The sequence below is a fragment of the Hyperoodon ampullatus genome, assembly GCF_949752795.1.
Source record: "Hyperoodon ampullatus genome assembly, chromosome: 15".
Classification (NCBI taxonomy): domain Eukaryota; kingdom Metazoa; phylum Chordata; class Mammalia; order Artiodactyla; family Ziphiidae; genus Hyperoodon; species Hyperoodon ampullatus.
Genome location: NC_136928.1, coordinates 38,341,297 through 38,367,698, shown reverse-complemented (window position 1 = coordinate 38,367,698; position 26,402 = coordinate 38,341,297). Strand labels below are relative to the sequence as shown.

Below are 26,402 nucleotides of genomic sequence, written 5' to 3'. Positions count from 1 at the left end.
ATCACCAAGGAGGGCATCAGCAATTGCTTATTTATGTTCCACCTCCAGCCTTCCCTGCCCCCAGCCCTCAACCCCACGGCCTAAGCCCTCACTGACCTTATCCCCTGTGCCTAGATGGTGCTGGCACATCTGGAGGTTGGTGCCCAATAAAAACTTGTCAAATCAGTCTTCCTGCCATTTGACTCAGTTCTAAGAATTTTAAATCCAGTCTTCAAAGTAGAAAGATCTAGACCGATTCAAGCTTGAGGATGAGGATCCCTACATTCTAGAGAAATTCAGCAAACATCTTCTGAACTTTCCAGTCTTTCACCAGCTGTGTTTTGGGACAAGCCATTTCATCTCTGTGCCTCTGTTTTCCTTGTCCGTTAAGTGAGGGATTTGGACAGGCTGGCCTAAGGGAAACTTTCCCGCTTCCTAAATCTCCCTGGGTGGCAGGTGAACTTTCTAAATAGGCAATCATTTCATGGAGATAGGAAAAAAGAGAAGGTCAACTCATTACAATTCTCTATGGCCCTAGAGATGCTTTTAATCTTAGCCTGAAACACACTAATTGTTGATATTGTTAAAAATGAGAAGGTACTCATGAAATAATACGTGGAAGAGAGACTAGCAACATCCTCACAATCCCAGCCAGTGTGAGGGTCAGTTAGTCCCAATTCTGGTTCCACAACACCCCACGGGGATTCCCATTTTTATCTCAAGGGCTGTTACAGAAAATCTCAATAGAGAAATTTAATTCAGATCTAACCAACAGGCCATATCAAATCTTTAGGAGTTGTCCCCCCACTCAAACAAACGGGAGTCTAGAGAAGTTAGGTGGAGTGTCTAGTGCCAGCTTAAGCAGACACAGCGTCCTAGTTTAAGAACAGTTAAAGCAGCCAGCACCATGAAGGGTAGCAGGCTGAGAAATGCTACACTAGCCTCCTCCTCATTATTTTGAGAGGCTAACAACGTGAACCAAATTATACAACATCCTGCGCCCTCAGCTGAGCCTCAGCTCCAGTTGAGAAAGAAACAGAAAGATACAGTTCAGCTAGTCAACTCTTTGGCCAGTAGCCAAGCCGTCTGGAGAGGGGCCCTGCTTAAGTCACATTATTTCTCTCTCGCTGAAAAGAACCCGAGAGTGGGAAATGCCGCTGTGGCAAAGAGGGGCCAGCTTGACTTCCCAATCATTCCTTTTCGGTGATAGCTAAACTAAAAAACACATATAACAAGGGAGTAACTAACAGTTTACCAGTCAACTCAGCATTAAAAAGGGCTCAGATGCTGGTGGCCAAAGGACTGGGATGAGAAAAATCAGTAACTTCCCAGGAATTCCAAAAAAGACACTGTATAAAGCACAAATGAGAAATACACTTTAGTCCCCCCTTTTAAGAGGAGTTCCTTAAGGCCACAGATAGTATTTGTCAGTAACTCTTGAAAAAGGAAAAAATTCACCATGGAGTTAAAGAGTGGGAATGAGGAATTAATCAATTATGATTCCTCCATTTAGCAAGTCAGAAAAGCTGGCAGCATCTTCTCAGGAGCCCCAAACACTCATATTCCAAAACAAGCCAGCCTCACTCAAGCACTTGTCTGAATAATGGACTCCGTGCCCTGACCTTGTAATTTACTTTACAATGCATTTATAATCTCACTCAATATATCCCACTCCTGGGTAAATCTCTTTAACAAGATTAGATGATAAGATACCAAAATTAGGTTTCAAACATTTGCTAATGTGGAGGGGGGGAAAAAAAAGGCAGAAAGATTTTGAAAGAAAACCGCTGACATTAGTATCACATTATCTGCCTATTTTTGTTTGCCTCCTCTCTTCAAAGGGAAATAAAAAGCATCATTGAGAGTATTTTCATAAATTTTTTGTTGTTGTTGAACAATGACTTGGGTCCTAAATAGGCAGGAAAAAAACTATCTAGTTCCAACTACCGTGACCCTCTGTGGCTTTCTCCTTTGCCTCTCTAGGACTCTGTGTTATTATCATACATTTAGCCTGACAATCTGAATTGGGTAAGTAAAGAGGAGATTTGTCAGCTGAAGCAAGTCGTTAACACTTTCATCACTACAAATGCCTTTAAATCATATTTTACCTTATAATATTCTATTGAAACCCAGGACTGGACCCATAATTAGCGATGCTGGTTTTGCATGCACCATGAATGCAGCCACTGGTAAATGCCAAAATCTATATAGCACTACATCAAGGATCTCATCTGGATCCTTTTAAAAAGGCTTAAATGAGAAAAGTCCATTTTATTTTGCTGCACTGAGCTTCCTAAACTTTTGTTTTCAAAGCTATGTGATCACGCTACAATATGTTAACACTGTGCTGTTACCCGCCCCTCCCTCTCATACATCAGGTTAGAGAAAATGACATTTTATCTTATAATGAGCATACAACATACAGTTTTCACTACCGCATTTTAGTATTCCCATCAACTGGATATTCTAGATCATGAGGGCAGCTAGTGTAATCATAATGTCAATGAGAAGGGCTGTTACGATTGAGACTAAAGATTACATGGAAAGAGCTGCTTTGAAACTGGTAATTATTACCAGTCCACTAATAGCAAATGATGCATTACAGTTTCACCATATAATCTGTATTTCACTCAGCTCATGCCAGTGCACCATATTATATTACAGTGCTCACAGATTCTAAATTCCTAAACTGCAGTCATCAATAAATGTGTTACTTGCCATAATTTGTGAAATTACTTTGTTCATAACATCTTTGATGGTTTAGAAAGACCAGAATTGATTTCCTGTGTGGCAAAATTAGGGCTACATTGATTTATTGACGTGTAAAATATAATAATATTCTTCATTTACTCTGATGAAAATCAACTTCTCTATTTGAGAGCCTCATTGGGCATTCACTGGGATTGTTTTGATTTAGAGCAATAAACGGAGACCTGGCCCCGAGCATGGGAACTTGAGGCATCAAAACGGTTAAAATCAGCTATTAGCTCACCTACACAGCTTTTCTTTTATTTCATTTTTTTGTATGGAAAGGAATAACACCATTCCTAGTTTGTCACCAAGGGTCAAGAGTCAGGATTTAGAAGAGTGATGTCTTATGAAGGACCCCTGGCTCTACTATTTACTAGCTGGTAGCTCTGGGACAGTCATTTAGTTTCTCTGAGTCTTAGGTTTCCTATCTGGAAAATGAGCATAAAAAACAGTACCTTAAAGAATTGTGAGGCTCAAATGACAAACATATATAAAAGCTCTCTGTAATCTATCAGGTCCAACACGAATGTGAGTTTTCATTATTACCAGGCTTGATTAGTTACCACGAATGATGACTAACCACACGTTACACACCCACAAGGGCTTCTGGAGGAAAGACTGGAATCCAGAATCCGGGCTTTCCCAGGCCAAGGGGAGGCCCTGGTTAGGAGAAAGCAAGAGGGGGTGATTTTAAGGTCCTTGCCCATGGTCCACCCAGCAGGGAGGCCACAAGGTCAGTGCTAAATGCTCTGAAAGCCAAGGGTACTGGTTAAGGCAGCTGAGTGCGGTGCGGGCCAGTTTTGCTTCAGAACTTTCTGGATCCCTACAACCCATTTCCACATACCTTGTTCTGGTCACTCCTAAACTGGTCCTGCCAGCATGGGCACCAGCAGACTAGGCCCCCTCCCACCGCCGGAAGCAGGGAGAAGACAGGGGCTGCTTATCAGGCTACTGGTTTCCCACCCCCTAGATCAAACTCCCTGCCCTCAGGAGGATCCAGAGGAAGAGAGAGAACTCTCTTCCTACCCCTTCCCTCCAAGGGTGGCTCTGTTCCCACAGCCAAGTAAGGGCCCCAGGCACCCCCAGCAAAATGAGGCGAGTTCTCCCCACCCAGTCAGCATGTAGGGACTTGAAACCATGAGTCCAAACCCCTAAACTCTGTATAATCGGTGACCTAACCCAGGCTTCTGTCCAGCTAGGCTTGTGGGTGCGGGGGGGTGGGGGTGGGGGTGGGGGGGCAGTGCGTGGCGGAGAGGTGCTTTTAACCCCTGCACCACCCAGCCCTCAGGACCTGAGGGCTTGTGAAATTCATACAATAACTCTTTGTTACCTAGGATTACCTAGGAGTTAATAAAAATAAACAACTAGCTTCCAGTCTGGTCTCAGGGTGCAGGCCCTGCCCTGCAGACACCATTCACAAGAAGGTTGGGTCTAGTTGACCTCCCATCTGAAAACCAGTCACCTTTAAGGCCCCAACCCCTGCATCTTGCTCTCTGTTATTCCCTCTCCACGACACATCATTCCCTTTCTTTTTTTCTTTCCACAAAAGGTTATTTTTTTCATTTACTTTAAAAATAAAAATATTTTCCTTAAATACAAATTAGATGCCACACTTCTTTTCTTCTTGAACCTGCTTTTCTGTGTTTGGGGTGGAATCAATCCCCCGGCACCCCTCCCCCTCCCCCTCCCCCCATCTGACTCTTCAGCCGTGCATGACTCATACCATTTATTCCTACAGAGAGAAGCAAACTATATTACCTTCTAAAACAACACCTTTCAAAAACATTTTTTTCCCAAAAACATTTTTATAAACATATAAATCTAAATTTCATAAGAAAGTTGGCTTAAACAAGTAACTGGATGGTGGTAGTCGTAGTGATGGCAGGGGTGGGGGGTGGTATCTTTGAATTTTAGTAACAATGCTATGCATTTTTCTCTAAATCTAGGAGAAAAACAAATAGAAATCACATATGTATGCGCATATATAATGTACGATGCATATATAAAAATATACCATGTTTAAACACACACGTAAATGCATATATAACATGCGTGAGCATAACTCTAGAGTAACTGTGAACTGACTCCTTTCAGTTCTGGCCTCTGCTAAAGACATATGCCATGGAGTAAATCCAAAGTCCTAAATGAGGCCATGGGAGTGAATGTCCAGCAATACAATGGGCCCTGAACACACAGATGTATGCAGTCACCAGCCATGGAGCCACACAAGACCCTGGGGAGGAGACCCGCAGGGATGAGCTGCTTTCAGCCCCATGCCTTCAGTAAGGAGAGAGAGAAAAAGGGGAGGGAAAAAAGCCACTTGGGGCTGAATGGATTGGGGGAGCTGGATGCCAAGTGAGTAATGGAACATACATATGCAGATGCCAATGTATTTTGGAAATAACTCCTTTCAGTACTTAAAAAGGAAGGGTAATTTCCAGAAACTCTCATCTCTACACACATGGACGTTTGTAGAAGAAATAATGCTCAACTTACAAATACCCTGCGGGGCATATTCTGCACTCATCCCGGGCGTGGGGATTAGAGCTCCGTGTGTAGAACGAGGGGAGGAGAGGCCCCTCCAGTGCAGAAGTTTATCTGTGAAAGAAACCCAAAATCAAGCACTAAAGCTATAAACAATGTGCATCTTAAACCACAGGATATCACATTTCAATTCCATTAAAATAGATTAACATCATTACAACAGCCTTGCAGATAGTTAACAGGCCCAAGGCCTGTATCAAAAGAACAGTGGTGAGTTCTTTCCCACAGTTCTGTTTTGGTTTTAATTTTGGTCTTTTTTGACAAAAGGGAAGGGAGTTTGTTTTCGGTATGGGGCAGCGGGGTGGGGTTCTTTGGTTCATTTGTTTGTTTGTTATTGTCTGATTATTGTCTTATAATAAGAGATGTGTAAATAGCAAGGGGAAAATTGGTAATATGATTGGCAGCCTGGTAAAATGGGGGGATTTATCTGCAAGGCTGGTTTACATGCATACATCTACTTTACTTATAGACAAGCTCAAGCAAAAAACAATACGGTAACAGGAAATGAGTAGATTTGTGAACCTTTTCTTCTGGAACAGAGTCCCACTCTGCCTTTCCTGTCCCACTCTTCCCATTCTGTTTTTATGACAGCACCTTCAATGATAGGGAAACCTTGGGCATCTCAGGACTGAGAATTCTATCCATGGAGTACCCCATGTAGACATGGCTTCTTACAACACAAAGCAGTGGGCAATAAAGATTAGACTTCTGGGGTTAAGATAACTTTGGCCAAGTCCTCACATTAAGGGTAAGGAATCCTACCGTTCAATGACAAGGAGCGAAGCAGCATTCCAAAAATAGCAGCACCCTGAAAAAAGTGGCCCACCTTCTCTATTCTACTGCACTGGGTTGCACTCCGGTGAGGAAAAATGACTTCTCACACTGATAAACATAAATCTAGCCGTAAATCAAGCAGTTCTAGCAGTGAGATTTTTGTGAGAAAAGAAATATTTGGTTTGTGCAACCTGGGGATTGTATGGTTTATGTGGTGAGTTCCTAGCTTTTCCAAGTCCACCTTGAGCTAACCAAGCATGGAGAGGTCAACCTTGAGACAGAGTGGAGGAGAGATGGAGCAGGGACACTCCGTGTGTCCTAGAGGCTTGGAGTTTGTGATGATTGGGGGAGGCGGGAGAGAAGAAAAACAGACTTTGATGGTGAGTAAACAGAGTATGTTTTCCATTAGCTTAATATTAAGAGCACTTAGAAGAGTTGTTGTTATACTCTAGGATAGCAGGTCTCAAGTGTAAAATACATCCTGTTCTCCTTCTATAGATCATGCTGCCAAGAACAGCCAGGGCAGTCAGCACAAGGTTCCCTTTCATGAGGAGCCTGGTGGGTAACAATGGCGTGTTGCTCGTGGAAGCTCTTACACAGAGGCATAAATCTGTTGTTACTGGGCCTGCCCAGGGAGGCTGCCACGAAGGCTCCACCTAGCCCGAGACCATCTACAGAGGCATGTCCTCCTCCCTGACCCCAAACAAAACAAATACCACAAAATGAACCAGCAAAAGCAGGAAGACTAGACTTAAAAAGCAAGCATGTCTTCATCTAACTGCTTATGTTCTATGAATTGAGAGGCAAGGGTAAAATTAACTACAGATTTAGTCATAGCGTTTTTCAATGAGAAATCTGAGAATCCATTTTTGCACTTGTTCTTGCCTCAGCTACTTAATAAGTTTGTTTGTCGCCAAGACTGAAGTCTGTTTCTTAGGAGACCCATACGGCTGAGTACTGTGACCCCAGCATAAAAGCAACAAGGTACTTGGACCCTCACACCAGGAAAGACTCATTTCATATTCCCTGCCACTTACTCTGGGAAGACCCTGAGGTGCCTCAAATAGACCCCCAGCAAGCAATGGGAGAACCGTTAACCTGGTCCAGGCCTGACCACTTGCATGCATCTCCTGTTGGCAAACTCATCTACTAACCCATTGGCCTAGAGCAAGCTGAGTTTCTGGGGGTAGCAGCCTGGCCCAGTTCCCCCACAGCACTAGGCCACAAGGCAAAGTGAGGGCTCATCAAGGAGAGTGTCTGAGTATCTGCCACCATTATTTGGTTTTGGGTTTGGTTTTGAGTTGTAAAAAACCTTAGAGATCATCAAGTCTAATGCCTTCATTTTACAGGTGGGGAAACTGAGGCTTTGAGAAATTAAGTGACTGGCTCACAGCTATCATGATGGTTAACCACAAAAGTGAAGATCAGAATTAGTCTCCTGACTCCCCAATCCAGTGCTCTTTTCTGGGATATCCATCTCTCTCCCTCCCCTCTGTCATTCCCACCCTGGTCTGTACTGCTCAAGAAGTACCAGTGAGAAGGGATCTCTTTCTCTTGACCCATTCGGAGGAACAACCTCGAGTCCACCCCAGAGGTGCTGAGTGGACCTTTCAAAAGGTCCAAATGAACTGACTTGGTTTCAGAACTGGAAAACACCTGACCTACTTCCTGCACCTTGCCTCACCCCCACTGTTTTCATCCTCTACTTCTGCTTCCCCTGCAGAATCAGCCAGCTGAAGAGAAACAAACCATTCCTATCAGCCTAACAAGCTACTGACACTGTCTTCGTGAGAGAGACTCATTCTTGCCTTTCTCTTCCTCCAAGAAGAGTGTCAAACCAAAGACAATGGGGACCCCAGCTGATTCTGCAGCCTCCCCCGCCAAACACATCTCTGAACACGTTCTCATTGGTAAGTAGAATCAACATTCCCACAGGAACTGGAAATGCTGAATTGTTAATAGCTTCCCTAGGGTTTAACTTCTTGCTATGATGCTTTCAATTATTCCATCACAGTTTAGGCAGAGTAGAGTCTCACAATTAATGCTTCTAAGCATCACCCTCAACCAGCAGCTCTGCCTCCCCAGGCTGCCCCTGACTGAGGGCCTCTTCTCCTCCCACCTGCATTTTCCTTCTCCCCAGGGAGAGGTGGGCTCCGGTGGCTGGCAGGGAAGTGGGCGGTCTAGCTATGCTCTCTTTATTTCCTTGGTGGTTCTCTCAGGGTAGTGGTTCTCAAAGTGCAGACCCAGGCCCAGCATCAGCATCACCTGGGAGCTTGTTGGAAATGCAAAGTCTCAGGCCCTTCCTCAGAATTACTGAATCAAAAACTGGGATTGGGGAAGTGGGTGTAGAGTATAAGAATCTATGTTTAGCAAGCACTCCAGGTGATTCGTACACACAATCCAGTTTCATAAGTGCTGTCTTAGCATGAGGGGAGGAATGGAAGCTGGAAGCTTTGATGTTCTCCTGGCAGCCAGAGATCCACTGGCTATGAGGCTCTCTTCCCTTCTGTCTGCTGTCTGGGACTCACCTCCTTTAGGACCAGAGCAAGCCTGGGAAATTCCTAAGGATCCCTCTATGTGGAATCCAAGGTTCCACCCTCTCGCACTGACCAGGACAGGGAACAGGCCCAGACTCAAACAGGGAATGCTCTTTGCATAACATCCAAACCAGCTTATGTCAGGCAGATGGTGTCCTCACTGCTTCCATAAATGCGGAAATGTTTGCAAATGCAGCTATGGCACGCTGCACGGATGCAATAAGCACTGGACTCCTGTTTCCCTTTCTGGACTCTCAAATGTGTTGCCCTCTTCTGAATTAATCTTTTCAAATGCCTTGTACTCCTCTGGTGAAAAGCATTTTAACCTGTTCTGTTTCATAAAAGTCTCTCCAGGGCTTCCCTGGTGGTGCAGTGGTTGGGAGTCCGCCTGCTGGTGCAGGGGACGCGGGTTCGTGCCCTGGTCTGGGAAGATCCCACGTGCCGCGGAGCGGCTGGGCCCGTGAGCCATGGCCACTGGGCCTGCGCGTCCGGAGCCTGTGCTCCGCAACGGGAGAGGCCACAACAGTGAGAGGCCCACATACCAAAAAAAAAAAAAAAAAAGTCTCTCCAGACCCAGCATTTCCACTTTAGGGCCTCAGAAATGCCTTATGCATTATTAGGTTGCAATGCTTCCTTATGGCTGAGTAACAGATAATGAATCTTATCTTTCAGGTCTCATTAAAAAATCTGCCACAAATTGGGAATGGTTTTGATTGAATGTTATGCATCGGTCACTTTAGATTTCTATATGCATCGGGACCAACTTTTGACACAGAGCTCTATAAACCAGGTGGGATGTCCCTGGAGTTGAAGATCATTAAATCAAGTTTTAGGTTTCCCCAAGAACCTCTCAAAGATTCCTTTACTACTGACCTGTTATATGTTTCTGAAACTAATCACTGGGTGTGTCATATAGCCACATCACTGTCTACCAATCAACAAGTAATACCGCTGATCTACAAATGTGCTGAAACAGCTGAGCACAAAGCATTATTTCCAAAACACTGAATGACTGCTCCGGGTGCTGACTTTTATAGGAATTAAAAACCCAGGCTTCTCTAGAGGAGTAGATACACGTATAGATGTTTGCTGTTCACGAAAACATATATGTGCATTTATGTATTTCTTTTCTTAAACATATGTTTCTAGGTAACTTCCCTGTTTTCCCAGCAAGATGGGGCACAAAAGAGGTAGAGCCATCCCCAAGAGGAAGGGTTGCCCTGTGAAGCGTGACCCCCCACTCACCTTGCATCTTCAAAAAAAAAGAGAAGATGACAACCCACTGTGATGGGGAGGGGTCTCTATATTGGTGACAGGCCAAAATAAAGGACACTTACCGCCCCTTCTAGCTCCAACATTCTCAAGTCCCCTCTCTGTCCTCAGCCAGTAGCCAACTTACAGACTACACTTAAAATGCATCCCGAAAGTTTGTAAAGTTCCCTGAACAAACCAATTCCTGTTCTATCAATATTACTGGATCTAAATCACAAAAATAACAACAGTGCAGCTAGTCTAGGATAGAGGCTTCTTTATCTAACTGGAAAGCAAATCCACTGAATCTCCTTCTAGCTCCTGACCCTCCATAAGACAGATACCAGCCCCCATCTCTCAGATCCTGTGACTTTTTAGAGTATTATAGAGCCAACATTAGCAATGCCTGTCTTGAGTTGTGTCAGTCTGAACTGAAAATGTGCCAGCTTTATCACTGCTCACAGACTTCTTAATTAACCTTCTGATATTGTCAAAATTGCATTCCCTTTTGTTCTAGAAATGAGCATTTACACGAGTGTTTTCCCCATCACTATGCTTTTTCACTAGCTAAGATTTTACCGAATCGTGATGCTCTGTATACACAAAGCAAGCAAGAATTCTTCAGACATCACACTATAGAATTTCTTTGCTGAAACTCGTTCATGGTCCTTATATTCGTAGAGACTTCACCAATGACTTTCATCTCATCAATCACTCATTGAAAAACTTTTTTTTCTTTTTTGACCAAGCCTATCACCTCAGAGCCTTGATTACCTAACAACACATTACTAATTTCACCTTTTAAGAGTTCTCACCCTAGGCATCCACTCTGAGTGAGGAGGAGAGATGACATCTTTCATGCCCCTTTATCTATAAAAATGCAAAAAATGCAAGCCACCAATCTGTCAGGCCTAAACAAAATTTTCTGCAATCTGTGTCTTTAACATAAGCAAAACATATAATTCAAAAAAAAAAAAAAAAGGAACTTGCTTTTCTGAAGAATAAGTAAGCCAAAGACATTGTGTTCCATCTTTGTGTTGAAATGCAGATTTCCCACTAAAAGGCAAATCCTTCATTTCAAAAGTTTGAATAGGATGGTACTTAAAAAAAAAGAATTCCAACTGGTTAAATTTAGGGTGTTGAAAAAAGTTCATTCCAATAATATTTTTTGGCTCTGGGCCCTAAGTATTTTCACTTGATCATGAATTAGATAAATTTTTATTACATTTTAAGCTCTTGCCTTAGAATGGTGGAACGTCTCGAGGAGACTGGAAGGGCAGCTCATAAGAAGACAAATTGTTTTAGGACAGTTTTTTTTTTCCTTTGTTTAACTGTGTACCTCACTATGCAAGACGTGTGTACCCGGGATAAATTCCATTCATTCATTCTTTCACGCATTCATTCAACAACTATTTACTGAGTGCCCGAACTCAGTAAACGATTATATTGCCCCAAGCAATGGGTTACCTCTGTGAGCAACGCAAAGAAAAGTCGGACACAGACTTCCCTACAGGAGCCTCCATCTAGTAGAGAAGATAAGCCTGGAAAGGAATCACTCTGCTCCAAAGTAGAAAGTGTGTCATAAGAGAGGTACAGATAAACTGAACGGAAATTCAAAGGAGACAAAGAACTTCCATTTGGAAGGGAGGAGAGTGGCTTTAGGAAAAAGGGAACTTAGGAACTGGACCTGGAGAGCCAAGAGGAAGGACTTTCTAGACAAAAGAAAAAAGCAGGTATTGATGCCCAGAGAGAAGCAAAGCTCGAGGTGTACCCAAATGGGGCCCAACAGGTAGTACATTTAAATCAAAATATTACTCACCAATCCATCCTGTTGATACCAGAGGATATGGTCACCTAAATAAACCTTCTGAGGGCTTTTGTGAAGGATTCACCTTTCACAACTTCTTATTTTCAAACATCACGTTTTCTTACAATAATGGATGCAGCCACGTGGACGCTGGTGAAACTATGAAAGGTCATCTGTCCTGTTTTGTTTCCCCCCACCCTGATTGTTTTGCCCCCTGATGAGTGGTGAGTGGTCTACCAAGGCAGAATTCACTGTGTTCTATTCCTCTGAGTCAGACAAACAACTGTTGATAGCCATGTTCTTCCTGCAACCCTGCCTCCCCGGTTTAAATAATCTATTTCAGATGTAGCACTGCCAGTTTCACATGGGCTTGTACTTGCTGACACATCCTCAACAAATGACTGTGCAAGAAAGGTGGAGATTTTCCTATACCTCTGTGTCTCTTCAATCATCACCTTGACCTTCCCTCCAAATTTCCCCTCTTTCTTTTCTCTTCAGAGCCACGGGAAGAGCGGGGGTAACCTTACTCCCGCTCTGAGTCCTTATTGGAGGACTTTGTGTGTGGTGGGGTGTGAGGGAGTGTACATGTGTGGGCACAGGCTTGCTTCTTCCTGAGGTTATTTTTCAGGTTATTTGGGGGAATTGGGGAACTACTTTTAAAGAGGCCTTGCCTAATCCATTCCTTCATGGGTCCCACTGAAACTCTCGCCAGATTCCTTTCTTCCTTTAGGACGTTAGGGACTCGTTCCTCTGGAGAGACTGCTAGAACAAAGTCAGGAATTTAAGTTCTTCAATCTCAACTCTGCCATTCCCCGGCTAAGCATGACTTTGAGTAAATCCCTTCCCCTTTCTGGCCCTCAGTTTTCCCATCTTTAAAAAGAGAAGACTGGGGGTTTCCCTAGTGGCACAGTGGTTGGGAGTCCGCCTGCCGATGCAGGGGATGCGGGTTTGTGCCCCGGTCCAGGGGGGGTCCCGCATTCCGTGGAGCGGCTGGGCCCATGAGCCATGGCCGCTGAGCCTGCGCGTCTGGAGCCTGTGCTCCGCAACGGGAGAGGCCACAGCAGTGAGAGGTCCGCATACCGCAAAAAAAAAAAAAAAGAAAAAAAGAGAAGACTGGATTAGATGGATGAGTTCTTTCTCCCAGGCCAGTCTTGAGTCTCCTTGAGACCAGATCAAGGGCAGGAGTCTTGGACGCAGTTAAGAGAACTACTATGGGCCATCCTAGAAGCTGGCCAGGATGGGCCTATGCCCCTTATGAACTTGCAGGGATGAGAAAAAAACCTACAGGCCTGTGTGGGCTGGGTCTGGTCCCCAGGCTAATTCTTAGACTCCGAGAGTAGGCCTGGTGGTGGTTTGCAACCTCCTGGGGCACAGTCGTGCAAAGCTTACCTAAGTTTCAAGCAGGAAACCTAGGTGAGTCCTGAGCCAAAGAGACTGAAGGTCAGAGAGAAGCAGGAAGAAACTTCCCACAAACTCAGGCTAAATGCCAAGGGGAAAGGTCTCTGTTGCCCGTGTCCGAAGGCCAGTGGCAAAGCTCCGCCTCCTGTCAGAGCCTGGTACCCACTGCACATGAGGGCACGCATAGGACTCTAAGAAAAGCCAGAGTCCTCTCCCAGCCACCCCAAACCAGGGAGGCAAGGCCCCAGCGCCCTGTGGTCCCTGCCTCAGCCAACCTGAAGGGTTCCTGGAAAGCCATGTGTAAACTGAATTTCTGTAAACTGAATCACATTTGCTAAGGGACGTAATTTCAGGGATGTTTCATCACCCTTCCAGGCTCATCGAAAATTGGCAGGGCTTCTAACACTTTTACCTTTTAAGTGCTTCTTCCTCCACCCCCTCCCCAACCTCTCTGTCAAGTAGTTAATGATCTGTAAACAAACACTTTAAATTCAGTGGGGGAGCTCACTATTTAAAGGAACCCTGCGGGGAAACCTTTTGAAAAGTTAACAATCTTTCTGTAATGTGAAAAATCACCCTCTAATTTATCAGTTTCCATTGATGAGATTTGGTGTGTATTGGGCTTTCTTAAAGTGGGGCTCAACCTCAGTATCTTTGTGGTTAGAAGAAGGAGTGAGGAATGAAAGAAGCTGAAGTCCTGAACAACACTGTTTCTTTTGCCCAAATCATCCGGTCTCACGCAGATGTATTCGCAGACCCCACTCACCGCACAGAGAAAGGAAGAAAAGGATGGAAAATCCTAGCGCCAGCACCTGGAAAGCCTTGAAAACTACACGTGTGTTCGCCCTGATTTAAGGATTCGATGTCTGGGGGAACGAGCATTTTCAACTGAGGGGAGGAAGGCCTTTGGGCTGTAAAGGTGGATCCAATGAGACTGACCATTTGCTCAGCAAACGTTTAATTCTGATAACACCAGCCAGGGCAGAGAAGGACTTCTCTATCAAAGCAAGCAGAACATGCAACTCCCAAATTCCTCTGAAGAGGCCACCCCGAGACTTTTTATCTGCGTCAACTACCAAACGTAATTTATGGCCTCCCTATCTCCATTTTCATCAGTCTAAGAAAATACCAGAATAAGTTTAAGAAAACCAAGCTTGGCACTTATAAGAAGACCCCTGTTATTTTCAGGTGTCCCTGGGCCTTGCGGAGGAGGATGTTTGCGGAATGTAGGCAGTGATGCTGCTGGAGGGGAGAGGCATGGTTGGTGGATGTGAGCAGGCCCAGAGAGCTGGAGAGTTTTCTGGTTTTATCTTCCAGGACTGATGTGTGCAACCTTCAAAGGAAAAGGGCCCAGAAGCACGGGTAGCCTCCAAGCCTGGCCCTTTTTGAGAAAGTATGTTGTGGCCGCTGTGGAGGGTTTTATCTTCTTCCCAAAGCCTTCTCCTCATATTCTGACCCCACAGTAATCCTGTGGGATGAGGGAAGGTGTTATCCTCACCTCCCCAGGTGACAGAAGATCTCAGAGGCATCCTGCTGCAGGCAGTGAGAGCAGAGCTGGAACTCAGAGTCCTGCCCACTGACTTGGGGACCAACCTTTGCCCCTCGTCACCACTCTCTCACCTCACTCACCCCACCTCCGGGCGGGGTGAGGCAGAGTGTCCGGGCACTAGTCTTACAGCCACTTGCAGGCAATCACTTGCCTTCCCGGGATGATAAAATAGGGTGTGAGTGTCCAGGGAAATGGGGAAGGCACACTCTATGGGCCTAATGTTCTGTGACAATCTTGGCCAAGAGATTCTTAGAACCAGAACTGGCCATTCTCCAGAATTAAAACCTATTATGTCCCATGGTTAATACAGAACTGCTCAGAAATTATGAGAACTAATTTAAGGCTTCAAAGCTCTACAAACTTAAAAAAAAAAAAATGGTCTAGCAGGTCAGGCTCTGACATTTCTTCAGAAACAAAACTAGGCTGCCCTCTTGCCTGAGGTGAGATTGAATCAAGGAGGGTTCTGGGGCTTCGAGGCCAGGCCTCGTCCCATGGCAGAGAGTCCTTCTTTCAGAAACAGGCCTCTGCCCGCCCACACGCTCCTCCAACTTCTGCTACCATCTGCTCAGTCCCTCAGCACCTTCCTCCTCCGAGCCCTGGCCTCAGACCCAACCTCTCTGACAGCCCTACAGAACAAAGGAGAGGCAGACACAGCCTACTGACTGGTGGCCTATTTTCTTGGCTTCAGAGATATTTTCCTGGCTTTTTACCCAATGTCGAATCCTTCATTTATCCCACTGACCAACCTGGAAAGAATTTCCTGACTAAAAAAGGAGATGCACATGTGTATCATCTGCAGTCATTCGAGGGGCCCCAGTCCAGCCGCAGGGTGGGTGCTGCTGGTTGTTCTCGGGCTTACTAGTTCTGTTGATACAACGGGGGCAACACCCAAAGTTATCAGACTCCTCCCAGCTCCTCAAACCAAGAACACACCATCCCTTCCACCCACTGGACAGGTCCACTTGGAAACTCAGCTTGTGGAGAACTGGCCTCTTTGGACCTTGAAGCCACCGTCCCCTTTCCCGTCTCCATAGACATCAAGCCCCCCCACCCACCCAGGGGAGTCCCCAGTATCATTTCCTGTTTTGAATCTAAGACTGCCTGGGCAATGAGGCCTCAGCTACACTCTATTTCCATGCAGCACCAGCAGTGAGACTGACCCGGAGCCGCCCATGTCAAGGTCTCCCAGGTCCACTAGAACGCAGACACTCCTCTCTCCCTAACAGGCCCCTCGGGCTGAAATCCTTTTGCTTCCAGAGCCTAAACTTGCCACTGCTGGGTAGAAAGCCCCCTCTGTCACCGGCCCACAGATCTCCGCCACCATCACGGCCCAGCCCTGTCAGGTGGTGGGAGTGTGGACAGCAGGGCGTGTGTGTTCAAAGGGGCCGACCAGGCAAGAACCATCCTGTACTCCTGGCCTGGCTCTAACGCAATAAAATGTCTTCTATCCCTGTAATTCAAGGCAAAGAGTCAAGGGTCTGTCACCATTTTAAAGAGGCTTATTACACGGCCACAAAAATTTGCCTCGGGCTCAAACCTGGCATGTAAGGTATCAGCGTGGGACAGGTTCTTTTGATTTGATTTGATTTTCTTACAAAATCTGAAAATGAAACGCTTCTGTCCCTCCCTTCCACCAACCGTTTTTTGATTTATGGGGAGGAGGAAAGAAATCTGAAGTTGACAGGTTGGGACAACTCCACTCAGCTTTCTCACTCAAAAGCTGCTTTTGTTAAACCATACTTTGCATTTATGGCCTGCGGCTCTTGGCTGACACGGCTGCTCCTCCAGTGTGGAGCAGGCTGCGGACTTCCCCGGGAGGAGGCCCCACTGAGGTTACGTGCCCGCCTGCACCCAGGGCGGGAGCGTCGCGGCTCAGGGGGTGAGGGGCACCAAGGCCCCTGGTTAGACAAAGGCAAGGCCGGTGAAGGATGTCCCACACCCGGTCCCCAGCCTTACACTATGCTTGGGTCCCGGGCTCCACACGATCATCATGTATCCACCACCACTGGTCCCAACTAAAGTCCAAGCCTTCTGAGAACCAACAGCGTGCTGTCCACCTCTCCTCGCCTGGCACCATTCTGGGCAAAGAAGAGCCCCTTAATCAATACTCGTAAATCAAGTGCTGTTCAGTGAACTTTTCTTCCTGGAGGGCGATTCTAAATGACCTGGCTGGAAGGAGCTGCCAAGGACCCGGCAGTGACCAGGGGAACCTTGCCTTCCCAGAGTCGCTGAGGTCTCTCCCGTAAATGATTCACTAACCAAGGAGCCTCCAGGTCAGCCTTGACCCGGGAGATGATTACAGTCCCTTGAAAGTGGCTGCTGGCCCATCGGTTCACTGTACAATTTTGACAACCTGTGATTGTATATTTACTCAATGGTCGTTATGGACAATCAAGTTAATAATTCACTTTCCAAATGCTGTGTCATTATACAGTTAGAAGAGGTACAGTAGATGTCAAATTTCCTTAAGTCTTCTGATGAATTGGTCCCAATTACCTAGTTTGGGTCCTTTTCCTCTCCCTCTCTCAATTTTTTTTTTTTTTTTTTTTTTTAGTAATCTCCCACACTTTTCTCTATTCTCATTCCCCACCTACACCCCTATCTTTCTGCCCCGAGAGAAAGAACAGTGTGAAGTCCTGCAGTTCAAGCAATCCTATTTAGAACACATAGTTTTGCTCCACTAAATAAGGCTAGCCTTGGAAGGCTGTCTGGATGACCTCATCTGCCTCCCTGCCTCCGATGCAGGAGAGTGCCTGCAGCAGCCCACAGCTCATGCCCCAAGTTGCACCAGATCCTGGCACAGCCCCGTGGAGGCCCAGAGAAGAGAGTGCAAAACCCTGGAGTGCTGGCTGGGGCTTCCCAGCCAAATGACTGGCATGTCCCTGCCCAGCCAGAGCTCCAGGCCCAAGCCCAGGCCCAAGCCCAGCCCCTGCCTCTGTTTGGGACGCGCTGGAGAACATGAGAGAAACACGTACACCCTGAAAACTAAAATGAGGCAGGGATCCCAGGAAAAGGAAACACATTCAGAACCCTGGGCCTCCTATCTGCTTCCTAAGAGCTAAACCTGGCCCTTCACTCCTCTTGTTTTGTGGTCTTCACACACACACCCCACCCACCACAAGCATATAACCTGCTTTCAAGGCTCAAAGCAATTTCTGCCCCCCAGTAGGGCAGTGTAGTCAGCTGACCCGGATCACCCCAAGCTGCAGGGCCTGGCAGGGAAACCCAGGCAAGACGTGAATGTCCTTGAGCACAGCTGGCGAAGGAGGAGAGGGACAAAGGTGACAGGAGGTTAACTGCAGCAGAGACAATATTTTTTCTCCATTTCAATGCGTTTCCTTTTTTCAAGTCATTTTGGATGCTCCACCCTCTACACCGTTCTCTCTCCCACATGCTCCAGCACACACACAACCCAGGGCTCCTGTGCTTTAAAAGGCCATCTCCCACCCCCTCTCCCCCGTCCCTGCCCCACAGATGAGATTAGTTTTCTAACAGATTCCCCACCCCCAAAGTTTATGTTATGGTGGGAAAGTCCTTTGATCATCGTGGTGCTCTGGAATCATAACAGCTAAGCATGCTCTCTGGAAAGTGAATTGGGAAAAGCCCCACAGAAAATTCTCAAATTCATGAAACCCACCTCAGATACAGAAAACATCTCCAGAACCTCCCGTCAGTTCTAATCTTGGTGTCAGAAGAATGGGGATGGACTGTTTCCCGGCTGAGGGCTTGGCTATCACTTTCAGATCTAACATGCTGTTCTTCAGGGGCACTCCTGATGCCCAGAGAGGGGGGCAGACCTGTTAAAGGGGGGATTTCTATACGTTTAGAACATTTGGGATTGCTCTTTGTAGAGAGTTCGGTTTGGCTGGAGTTTTTGTTCAGGTTGTGGTTTCTTTTCCTCCATTAAAAAAAAAAAAAAAATTGGAGCTGTATTGGTTTCCTGTTGGTGGTGCAGACAGAAGGGGGGTGTGTGCTGGAGGAGGTGTGTGTGGGGGAGGCTGATGGATGGAGCAGGGCCGAGAATACCCGGGATTGGAGAAAAGCGAGAAATGGAGATTTTTCTTGGCCTCCAAACAGTTGTAATTTCTACTGCCACTGCTTAGATCCTGGGCACCAGGCAGAGAGAGTGGGAAAAGGGACATGTGACAACTTTGCCACAAATCAGGATGTGGCATTTAAATCCACAGGAAGCAAGAAGAATAGAGGGACATCTTATTTATAGATTTGCAGATGAATTGAATGAGATAACCAAAATGCACTTCTCATGTATCTGAAGGAGCAATTCCATTTTCAGACTTGGAAAGTTTCCCATAATCGGGTCTCACCCGACCTCAGCAACACACTGCAGCCCAAGGTTAAGATCAGCTTCCTAAAAACTGGGCAGAAGGCTGCTGCTTAGGTGGTAGCTCAAGAATTCTACTCTGAAGGACAGGTTGGTACCACACTACATTTAACTGGATTCAGTTCATCTGATTATACAGTGCCTTGCTTTCTGGAATATGTAATCATCTCTTTCTGATGACATTTTAAATATCCAACTAGACAAATAATTGCAGCAATAATTGATAGCAGAGTCAAGCTGGAAGCTCACTGATTGGCAGAGTCCCTACCCAAACAAATCTTCTTTCTTTCAAACATTACAGGAATGATGCTTAAATCTAACTTTTGCTGATAAATGCTCAAAATCTGATTTACTGACAAAGACACGGCAAGAAAAGCTGCATTTCAGCCTGTGATTACTTTGTGAGCCGTTTGAGAAGAATCAGGCGGCGTGATTTATATTATTTTACTTCCCATGAATAACTACAAGGATAGTATGGGTAGTTGGGGAGAATCAACGGGGACAAGAGAAGCGCTGCTCTTAATACTGCACTTCCTGAACGATGTCGGCCAACCCTCAAGGTTTACAGCCCTTTCCCCCTCTGATGTGTGTCCCACGTAGAGAAATGGTTTTGACAAGGGGAACACCCAGAAAGGAAGGCACGCAAATGATCGGCTCCACGCAGGCCTTTGAAAGCTGGTTTAAATCAATGACTCAAACCAGGACTTAAATTCCCCTGCCCTGTGCACAGAGCCCTGGATGGGGTCAGGAGGCCTGAGCTCAGACAGATCCCCAAGGGATCTCAGGCAAGTCTCCAGGGACAGATGGGGTCCCCTTCAGCCCCCAGTCTGTTTCTCCATCCAAGGTTGAGCCCCAAATCAACTGTTGTCTACATCACGTTTCGATTGTAATATTCAAGTTGTTATGGTTTGGGTCACTGCTTTCAACAATTCAGACCCTGTGGAATGCTGCGATGGTCAGAAATAACTCACGGAGGAGGCTCGTCTCCGGGAAACATCAAATGAACGAGCTGGCATATTAGCAGACATAGATTACAGTAAGGAAAATCTAAAACAGAAGATGTATCTGATTGCTCCAGCCAGTGACAAAGGCAAGAATTCAGGGATGGGGTTTGAACATTTGCCCAAAGCACTAGCATGAGAACCTCTTGTTCATTTCCCCCCCCCCATTTTTCCTATTTTTTCCCCTATTTTCTTTTCTTCTTCTTGTTCTTTCTTTATTCCCTTCCTTCTTTCTTTCTTCTTTTTCAGACGGGGGGCTAGGGTGTGCTTTTTTTTGTTTCCCTTGAAACTGAACCATTATAGGCCAGTTCATCTCATAGCTTCCGTTAAAAATCAGGAGCTTGTTAGATGTAATGATTATCTGCGCCATGACACTTAGCGCATGTGAGGGGGCTTGTCGAACAGCTTTCCTCTAATTTGGATCTCCTCCGTTAATTAGAAAGCCCTCAGAGTTTCTGCAAATGCAGGTCACTATCGACAGCACGTGCCTCTGATGCTTCGCCTGTGACAGTTGTAAGGCTCTCCTTCCAGGAGCTGGCAGGGTTGTCCAAACTCTGACAGTGTCAGAAAATTCAGTCACCACAGCCGCTTCACAGTAAGTTACAGGCACGGTGACTGTCCGTACAGTCGGTTTCCCCACAGCCAATGAGCCTGATGAAATCTGCATTGGAGTCCAGCTAAAAATAGCCCAAATGTCACTCCTCTTTCCCCGCTCCCTCTTTCCTTCTCTCTTCCCCCTTTTCTTCTCCTTTCCACCTCTGTTTCTACATCTCCCTTCTCTTATCTCCCCTCCCTTTTCTCTTCCAACGGAGTCCTCTGCCATTCAAACTGGTCCCACTCACCAGAAAGGGAAGTAGGTTTTACAGATAAACCAGGTTGCTTTTTATTGAAACAACAGTGATTGTGGAACAGAAACCACCCCCCCTTAAAAAAATACATATTTCCTTTTTTTTTTTGCGCTGGTCAGCAGCTGCACCTGGTGAGGTGGAGGTCAAGTCTATACTCCCAGCATGGCTCACACGTTTTTTCTTAGGGGAAGGAAGACCTTGTAGGGGGAGAGAAAAGGAGGAGGAAGGAAGGAAAGGTTAACAACTCAAGCCAAAATGCATATGGGGCTGAGGTCTTCTGCACTTATCACCATGCAAAGTGAGACCTCAAAATTTAGGAAGTCTTACTTAGGAATAGCTCATTATGTGCTGGGGGGGGGGGGGCGGGGAGAGGGAGTGGTGGTGATCTGTCCATGACCATGTGTGCATAAATTTGCGTTTATTTCATCAAGTTCATCTCAATCTCATCAAGTTCAAGCCAAAAAGAAACCCTCTGTGGCATTTGCCTAAGACTTGGCCAAAAAAAGAGACCAGTATTTGAATCAAAATAGGAAATATAAAAATTATGTGCACACACACACCCCACCCCCAAACAACAAGGGACAGCCCGGAAGAACAGCTATCCCTTGCCGCCATAGTTCCCAAGTGGACTGATCTCAAGGTCAAAGCCCAATTCCCTAAGCAGACCTGCACACAAATGCAGGAAGCTGAGGGTATTGGGAGCCTGGTCTTGCAGTTGTTGGCTTATGGAATGCAATGGGATGGAATGGGGTGGGATGCCATAGGTCAGACTGATGAATTCACACAAACCCAGAATGAGCTAAAGTCACAGCAACCAGGCAGGGTGGAGCAAGGTAACCCCAGCAAGAATCCCAAAGCCAGCCTCCTCAACAGGCACAGTGGGCAGCTAACCCCAGGCTTCCACCGACATCATGCTGCTGTCAGCTTGGCCATTGGCCTCCAGACACCAGTCCCAGGAAAGCCCTTGGTACATTTAAGCTAACTGAAAAAAAAAAAAAATACAAAGCAAAACCAAACCAAGACCATTTAGATTCTGCCTGTGAGGGAAAATAAGACAAACCCCAGACTTGGGAAATAATGTGAAAAGTGGCAAAAACCAACCAAGTCATTTAAAAAGAAAAACCCTCCCTCCAACGTCACAAAGCTGCCGAGCATTAGGTTCCTAGGAAACTGTCCCAGCAACCTAGATATGAGAAACAACGCTTGCTATTCTGAGGTGAGAAGTGAAGCTGTCTTTCACTCGGGACAGTCAAACATGGTCTATAAATACCAGCACTGCCCCTTGTGAACAATGGGCTGAGCTCAACCCAGAGAAGGCAAGTATTTCCCTAAGGTCACACAGCAATTCCAGGTCCCCCCAGACAAACCCCTTCACCCAATAGATGGCTTTGTCCTCTCTTAGAAATACATATTGCTACATCAGATCCCCATTTTCGGGAGGCTGGGGAATGATACTGCACATTTTAGTGTTACTTTCCCTACTTTCTTTCTCCAACCCTCTGCTCTGGTTCTCTCCTTCCACACACCCACATGTGCTCACACATGCACGTGCGCACACACACACACACAAGATGTTTAATATATATAGGGATCTATTTCCATATTACCCAAGTTTCTAATACCATTGCTTTGTCAGCAAATCAAGAGTAAAGGACAGGGGCTTCCCTGGTGGCACAGTGGTTAAGAGTCCGCCTACCGATGCAGGGGACACGGGTTCGTGCCCCGGTCCGGGAGGATCTCACATGCCGCGGAGCGGCTGGGCCCGTGAGCCATGGCCGCTGAGCCTGCACGCCCGGAGCCTGTGCTCCGCAACGGGAGAGGCCCGCGTACCGCAAAAAAAAAAAAAAAAAAAAAAAAACCAAAAAAAAACCAAATAAAAAAAGAGTAAAGGACAGTGGCAAGCTGTTCTCCATTCTGAAATGGATTAGACTGAAAGGCTGCTGAAAGTCAAGACCTCCTGGGGAGGTCAGTCCTGGGGCTTTCAGGGTTACAGCTCTGCAGGTGGACCATGGCTCATTTGCAGAGAATGGCTTGTGACTCGCTCTCTCCCCTACACATCAAATGGAGACATCAATCACAGCTCTGCCAGCCCACCTTGACCCACCTCCAGTTGGGCACCCGTGCCTTCTTCCCACACAATGAGAGAGAACGCAGTGGCCAAATGCTGAAAGTCCACTTTATGGACATATGTACCGTTAAGTACTGAAGTGAGTGAGAAATTCAAGAAAGCTATGCTTAGACTACACATGCACGTTCATGTGCACACTCACACACACACACATTTTGCACGGAAGTGGGCAGCATGATGGATTAGCTGGTAGATTATTATCAGACACATGGAAGCTCCAACTCGACAACAGGACTGGGTCTGGAATGTCTTTCAGGAAGACCTTTATAGCATTAGACTGTTGACTAAGGCATCATTAAAAGCATTAGGTGGTGGACCAAGGCATCATGGTATGACAGAGAAGCAGCCCATAGTCTCAACATGACCACACCCCTACACGGAGTGGCATTTCTGCCCAAAACCCTGTGAAGCCACTCATCTCTCAAACCTGGCCACTGCTCTCGCCCTGTATTCCCCCTTTCAGGTATTCACCCCTTTCCCTGCTAAAAGAAATGGAATCAGAACAAATTAAAATTTAATTTTAAGATTACTATTCTATCAGAATTAAAAGGACTCAGGAAATTCAAAGCTAAGGCAAACGTCCCTCCTATAAATCTAACTTGACTATTCAGACAGTTCAGAGTTCTACGAACAGGCATCTGCCCGCCTTCGATCAGTTACTCACCACGAGCCTCTGCCACAGGCAGGATGGGGAAAGCCAGGCTACACCTCTAAGTGTGCGAAGTTCTAACCTTTTACCCATGTAATGATCTACTTAATATAATATTTTGTCTTTAATCAGAGAAAGAATAAGATAATTTGATATCCCATAAAACTCCCTAACCTATATTTTGCAAGTCAATTAGGCAGTCCTTTTGCGTTAATGTCAGCACATCCCATGTTGCATCTCCAGTTAGGCTTTCGGGTATCTGCGGCCCACAATGCCCCACACTGAGAGGGTAAGAAGAAAACTCAGCAGGGGGCAAGGGGTGGGTGGCATGCAGTGGGCAGTGACTCTTTCGTCATCTGTATGGAAATTGGGAAATCGTCTTCTCAAATGGAGATTACCTTCCCTTGGGATCCTTCTGGAGGGCTATAAATAATAGAACATACTAATCAACATTATATATTAAAAAATGAATACAGAATCAGATTAAGGAAAAACTAAATTATACCATTATAAAAGCCAAAGTTAAAAAAAAAAAAGAGGCATGAAAAAGATGTCTTAGCCCATCCCCTTCAGTTTGCCCTACTCTCTGGCAGCCAAACCTGCCTTAATAAGGGCGTTCAAAGTAACCGTTTCTCACTCCCTTATTTATGAGCAACGGAATGCAAAAAGCAAGAGGATTAATTTCAATGCAGCCATTTCTCTATCAGCTATTCTAACTAAGGAAGCTACAGAAAAGTGAAGACTGGAAATTTATGAACACTTTATGAGAAATCTGGATAAGAATTTGGTCTAAATATATGAGAGGAACATGGACATATGGCACAAACATAAGACAGGAATGTTCCCGACTCCAGCTGTCCAATGATGTCTACCTCTAAGCGTCTTATGACTCAGTTTTCCCATCTCTAAAATGGAGTCCCGGGCTTCCCTGGTGGCGCAGTTGTTGAGAGTCCGCCTGCCGATGCAGGGGACACGGGTTCGTGCCCCGGTCTGGGAGGATCCCACATGCCGCGGAGCGGCTGGGCCCGTGAGCCATGGCTGCTGAGCCTGCGCGTCCGGAGCCTGTGCTCCGCAACGGGAGAGGACACAGCAGTGAGAGGTCCACGTACCGCAAAAAAAAAAAAAAAAAAAAAATGGAGTCCCCTAACCAAATCTGGGGAAACATTATAAAGAATAATTGGATGTTAAACTCTCACACAGAGACCTCTCTTTGCTATTACTTTTGAGCTGGTTTTAAAAAAACACAATAATAATACTTATAATGCATTCCCATTGTGCAGAAACATTAACATTATCCTGGAAGAGTCTGTCTCATTGGCTGTTGGAAGAGACTCTTTCTTTCCGTCTAGGAACACAAGGAGTGAACTTGGCTATTTCATCAAAGCCTGTAAAAGACACCTGAGTCATCTTTTTTTTTTTTTTTTGCAGTACGTGGGCCTCTCACTGTTATGGCCTCTCCCGTTGCGGAGCACAGGCTCCGGACGCGCAGGCTCAGCGGCCATGGCTCACGGGCCCAGCCGCTCCACGGCATGTGGGATCCTCCCGGACCAGGGCACGAACCCGTGTCCCCTGCATTGGCAGGCGGACTCTCAACCACTGTGCCACCAGGGAAGCCCTGAGTCATCATTTTAACTAAACAATTTCTCCAAGAATTCAACGTACGCGAGGGGAAAGAAGCCCGTCTCTGGGGTGTGCTGGGAAACTCCACTGACTTCTCGCTGATTCCTGTCCTCTGTGCTTGGCAATCCAGTTATGATCTGACAGCGTTTAAAGATGACAGTATTTGAGGTAATAGGACAATGCCGTAACAAGATTACAGCAAATGTGAAAGGAAGGACACACGTAGGTACCGTCATTTAGGTAACGTCATCTATGATCAGCTTTTGTTTCATTTTTTTGCTGACACAGAAGTCAGTATCAATTATACAATTCAGCGTAAACCTTGTTATGGCTGTAAATAGTTGGCTTCCCCGATGAAAGGAAACATCTATATTGCAGGGGGATTCAGTGAAACTTTTCTAGCTTTGGTCGATGTGAAAATAATAACAAAAAAAAATTCAAACCAGTAGCCAAAGAGTCAAAATCAGCCTGAAGTCACTACCACCCCAAATTAATTTATCTTGAAAGAAAGAAAGAAAAAAATTGCTGTTGGTCATAAACAATAGGTGACCAAGAGGTTCCTGAAGGAAGTCTTAGACCCTAATGAAACTGTTGCTTCAGAGAGTCTGGGGAAGATAAAGTGGAAACACCTAACTACATTCACTTCGGGGAGCTGGTCAACAGCAGTCCCCCTGCCAACAGGGTCCTTGTTAGTCGTTTACACCATTTCTCATTCCATTTCCTTTTTGTCATTTGGCCCACAGCACATCCAGATCCACATAATACCAGCTTTTGGAAGTCGGTTCTACTCTACTTTCTAATTAATTTCTGCCACTGTGAGCTTTTCTCCAAAGCCACCAAGTCTCCTAGAAGCTTATATTCCTTGGCAGTGCACAGAGCTACCCTGCCTGCTGCTAAAATGCCCTCCTCATTGTCCAGGACAAGGAGCCATGCTGTATGCCAAGAGACCAACCACAAACAAAAACACTTGTCTGACCAGCACCTGTCACAAAAGAAAATTCTGGCTAGAGGAGGAAGTCCCATGAAGGAGGCTGAAAAGGTGTTCTGACCATTTCAAATCCTAACAGAGGCTAGTCCTCCTCTAGAACATTCTGGGTTCACTAGGATCTCTGCTTTCCTTTTGAGTTTCTGTGTGTCCCTGGCTAATCTCATGAGCCCCTAGACCTCCTTTTCCCTCCCAAATGCCTATCTAATACTCCTTTTATCAACTCTCCTCTAACATCA

General features: G+C 45.9%; 1 protein-coding gene across 9 annotated transcripts in view; it reads right to left on the bottom strand.

Annotated features, from left to right (window-relative positions):
- The window catches only part of BCL11A (BCL11 transcription factor A), a gene marked incomplete at both ends in the record, with an annotated part of 96,997 nt that overhangs the window by 9,897 nt on the left and 60,698 nt on the right, over positions 1-26,402 (bottom strand). For 5 of the 9 annotated variants that reach the window (XM_079720481.1, XM_079720487.1, XM_079720484.1 and 2 more), the window contains one exon: positions 5,227-5,328. The exons of the other annotated variants lie outside the window; for them this stretch is intronic. In XM_079720481.1, coding sequence (XP_079576607.1) covers positions 5,227-5,328 — 102 coding nt within the window. The remainder of the gene's footprint in view (positions 1-5,226; positions 5,329-26,402) is intronic. 9 annotated transcript variants of the gene reach the window in all.